Source organism: Alexandromys fortis, unplaced genomic scaffold (genome assembly GCF_014885135.2).
Source record: "Alexandromys fortis isolate MF-2015 unplaced genomic scaffold, M_Fortis_MF-2015_v1.1 scaffold_266, whole genome shotgun sequence".
Taxonomy (NCBI): domain Eukaryota; kingdom Metazoa; phylum Chordata; class Mammalia; order Rodentia; family Cricetidae; genus Alexandromys; species Alexandromys fortis.
Window position 1 is genome coordinate 306,404 of NW_026068155.1, and position 1,973 is coordinate 308,376.

The 1,973-nt window shown below is 44.1% G+C and overlaps 1 protein-coding gene across 1 annotated transcript; it reads left to right on the forward strand.

The window, feature by feature from the left end:
• Positions 1-806: 806 nt before the first annotated feature.
• On the forward strand, positions 807-1,753 carry Zcchc13 (zinc finger CCHC-type containing 13). The gene has a single exon (XM_050127328.1). The coding sequence runs from the start codon at positions 844-846 to the stop codon at positions 1,354-1,356; it is 513 nt and encodes a 170-aa protein (XP_049983285.1). The 5' UTR covers positions 807-843; the 3' UTR covers positions 1,357-1,753.
• Positions 1,754-1,973: the final 220 nt, after the last annotated feature.

Sequence of the window (1,973 nt, forward strand, 5' to 3'; positions counted from 1 at the left end):
CTTATTTAAAAACACACACTAGTGATCGAAGCTGGATATAGCATACATGAGTAAACACAGTACTCAGGAGGCTAAGGCAGGAGGGTTCCACCAATTTTGAGGCCTGTTTGTGGAAAATAGTGAGTTCCAGGTAATCCAGAGCTACACAGCAAGACACTGCCTCGAAATAATTAATTAATTAAAATAACACAGGATGTAAGGAGATAACTTTCTCTGTGATCCAGTAAGTAATCAAGTTTTCTTATGTACCCAAGGCTGGTGTAGAACTCACAATGTTGTGCAGACCTCCTGAGCCTGGGATCACAGGCCTGTACCATCACATAAAGAGAGAATAACTAAATTATGAAACATTCTACAGATCAGAATTTCTGAACAGAAAGGGATTCAGACTCAAATTTAACAACACAAGTGTTAAAAACCATCACCAGCAACAAAAAAGGTTAGGGCCATGTAGTCAGTGGTATTTATCTAAAGTCCCAGTGCTCCTGAGGCCAAGGCAAAAGGATCTTGAGTTTAAGACCAAACTGGAGTAGGTGATGAGATGATGTTAGGATGTCTGGGAAAACTAAAACTAAACCAAACTAAACTAAATTAAAATAAAAGTAAACACACACACACACACACACACGCACACACACACACACACACACACACATGCACGCACGCACAGACACCAAAATGCCTCTGACGCCAGGCCATTGAAGTCGTGTGCAAAGCTCATGCAACGTCATAGAAGCCAACTAGGAAAGCCCGCCATTTCCATGGAAGACATCTAGGAGGGCAGTCTCGGGGCTCCGTGGCGGCGGTGTGAGGGCCTGCTCACCGGAAGATCTCACCGTAGCCATGAGCAGTAAAAGCTGCTTCAAGTGTGGACGCCCTGGCCACTGGGCCCGGGATTGTCCTAAGGGTGGAACTCGAGGGCGAACACCAAGAAGTCGTGGCAAAGGTCCTCAATGTAGCTCCGCCAGCCAGTCCGACATCTGCTTTCGCTGTGGCGAAACTGGACATTACGCTAAGGACTGTGTTCTTCTCCAGGACTCCTGCTACAACTGCGGGAAAAGAGGTCACATCGCTAAAGACTGTACCCAGCCGAAACGAGAGAGGGAGCAGTGCTGTTACATCTGCAGCCGACCTGGTCATTTGGCTCGTGAGTGCGACCGGCAGGAAGAGCAAAAATGCTACAATTGCGGCGAACTTGGGCACATCCAAAAAGACTGCACCCAAATCAAGTGCTACAGATGTGGTGAGAATGGCCACATGGCGGTGAACTGCAGCAAGGCAAACGAAGTCAACTGCTACCGCTGTGGTGAGCCTGGACATTTAGCCCGGGAATGCCCCATTGAGGCTACCGCTTAGTATTCTCCCCTAAGCCCCTCTTCTTTACTACTTAGTTATGTTGTTTCTAAAATTTCCTTAATAAGCAGAAGGGTGATAGATGGAAGCTACCGCTAAGCCACCATAATTACCATTTTAAAGCAGGAAAAGACGTGCGGGGGGGGGGGAACCGTTTAAAAATATTATCATCAATGTGCTGTTTGGTTGTCACGAGGAAATTCAGATAGGGCACAGTCATTTTGAATGGGAGACAGCTGGTGGACTCTGAGTATGTTTTGTTTTGACACACTTAATTAGGAATTGATAGTGAAAAAAAATCAGAACAAGTTTGGAACATCACCTTGGAATTTACGAACAAATAATATGTCTGTGTGTTAGATGAAGGTAAACTGCCATGAAGCAAGAGAAAACCAACTAAAAGGACAAGAAGAGAAACTACTCATTTGGAAGTGGGGGGCAGAACAGCTTGAGGACTAGCATTCCGTCAAAATTTGCTCTTTAGTGCAAATAAAACTTCTTAAAAATATCTATGACTTTGACAAGTTTTTAAATTTAATTTTATTATATTGATAACTTTGAACAATTGCTCTTTGTCAGCTTTTTGGTCGTTTGCTTTTATTCTAAAGGGATTTGTGTGT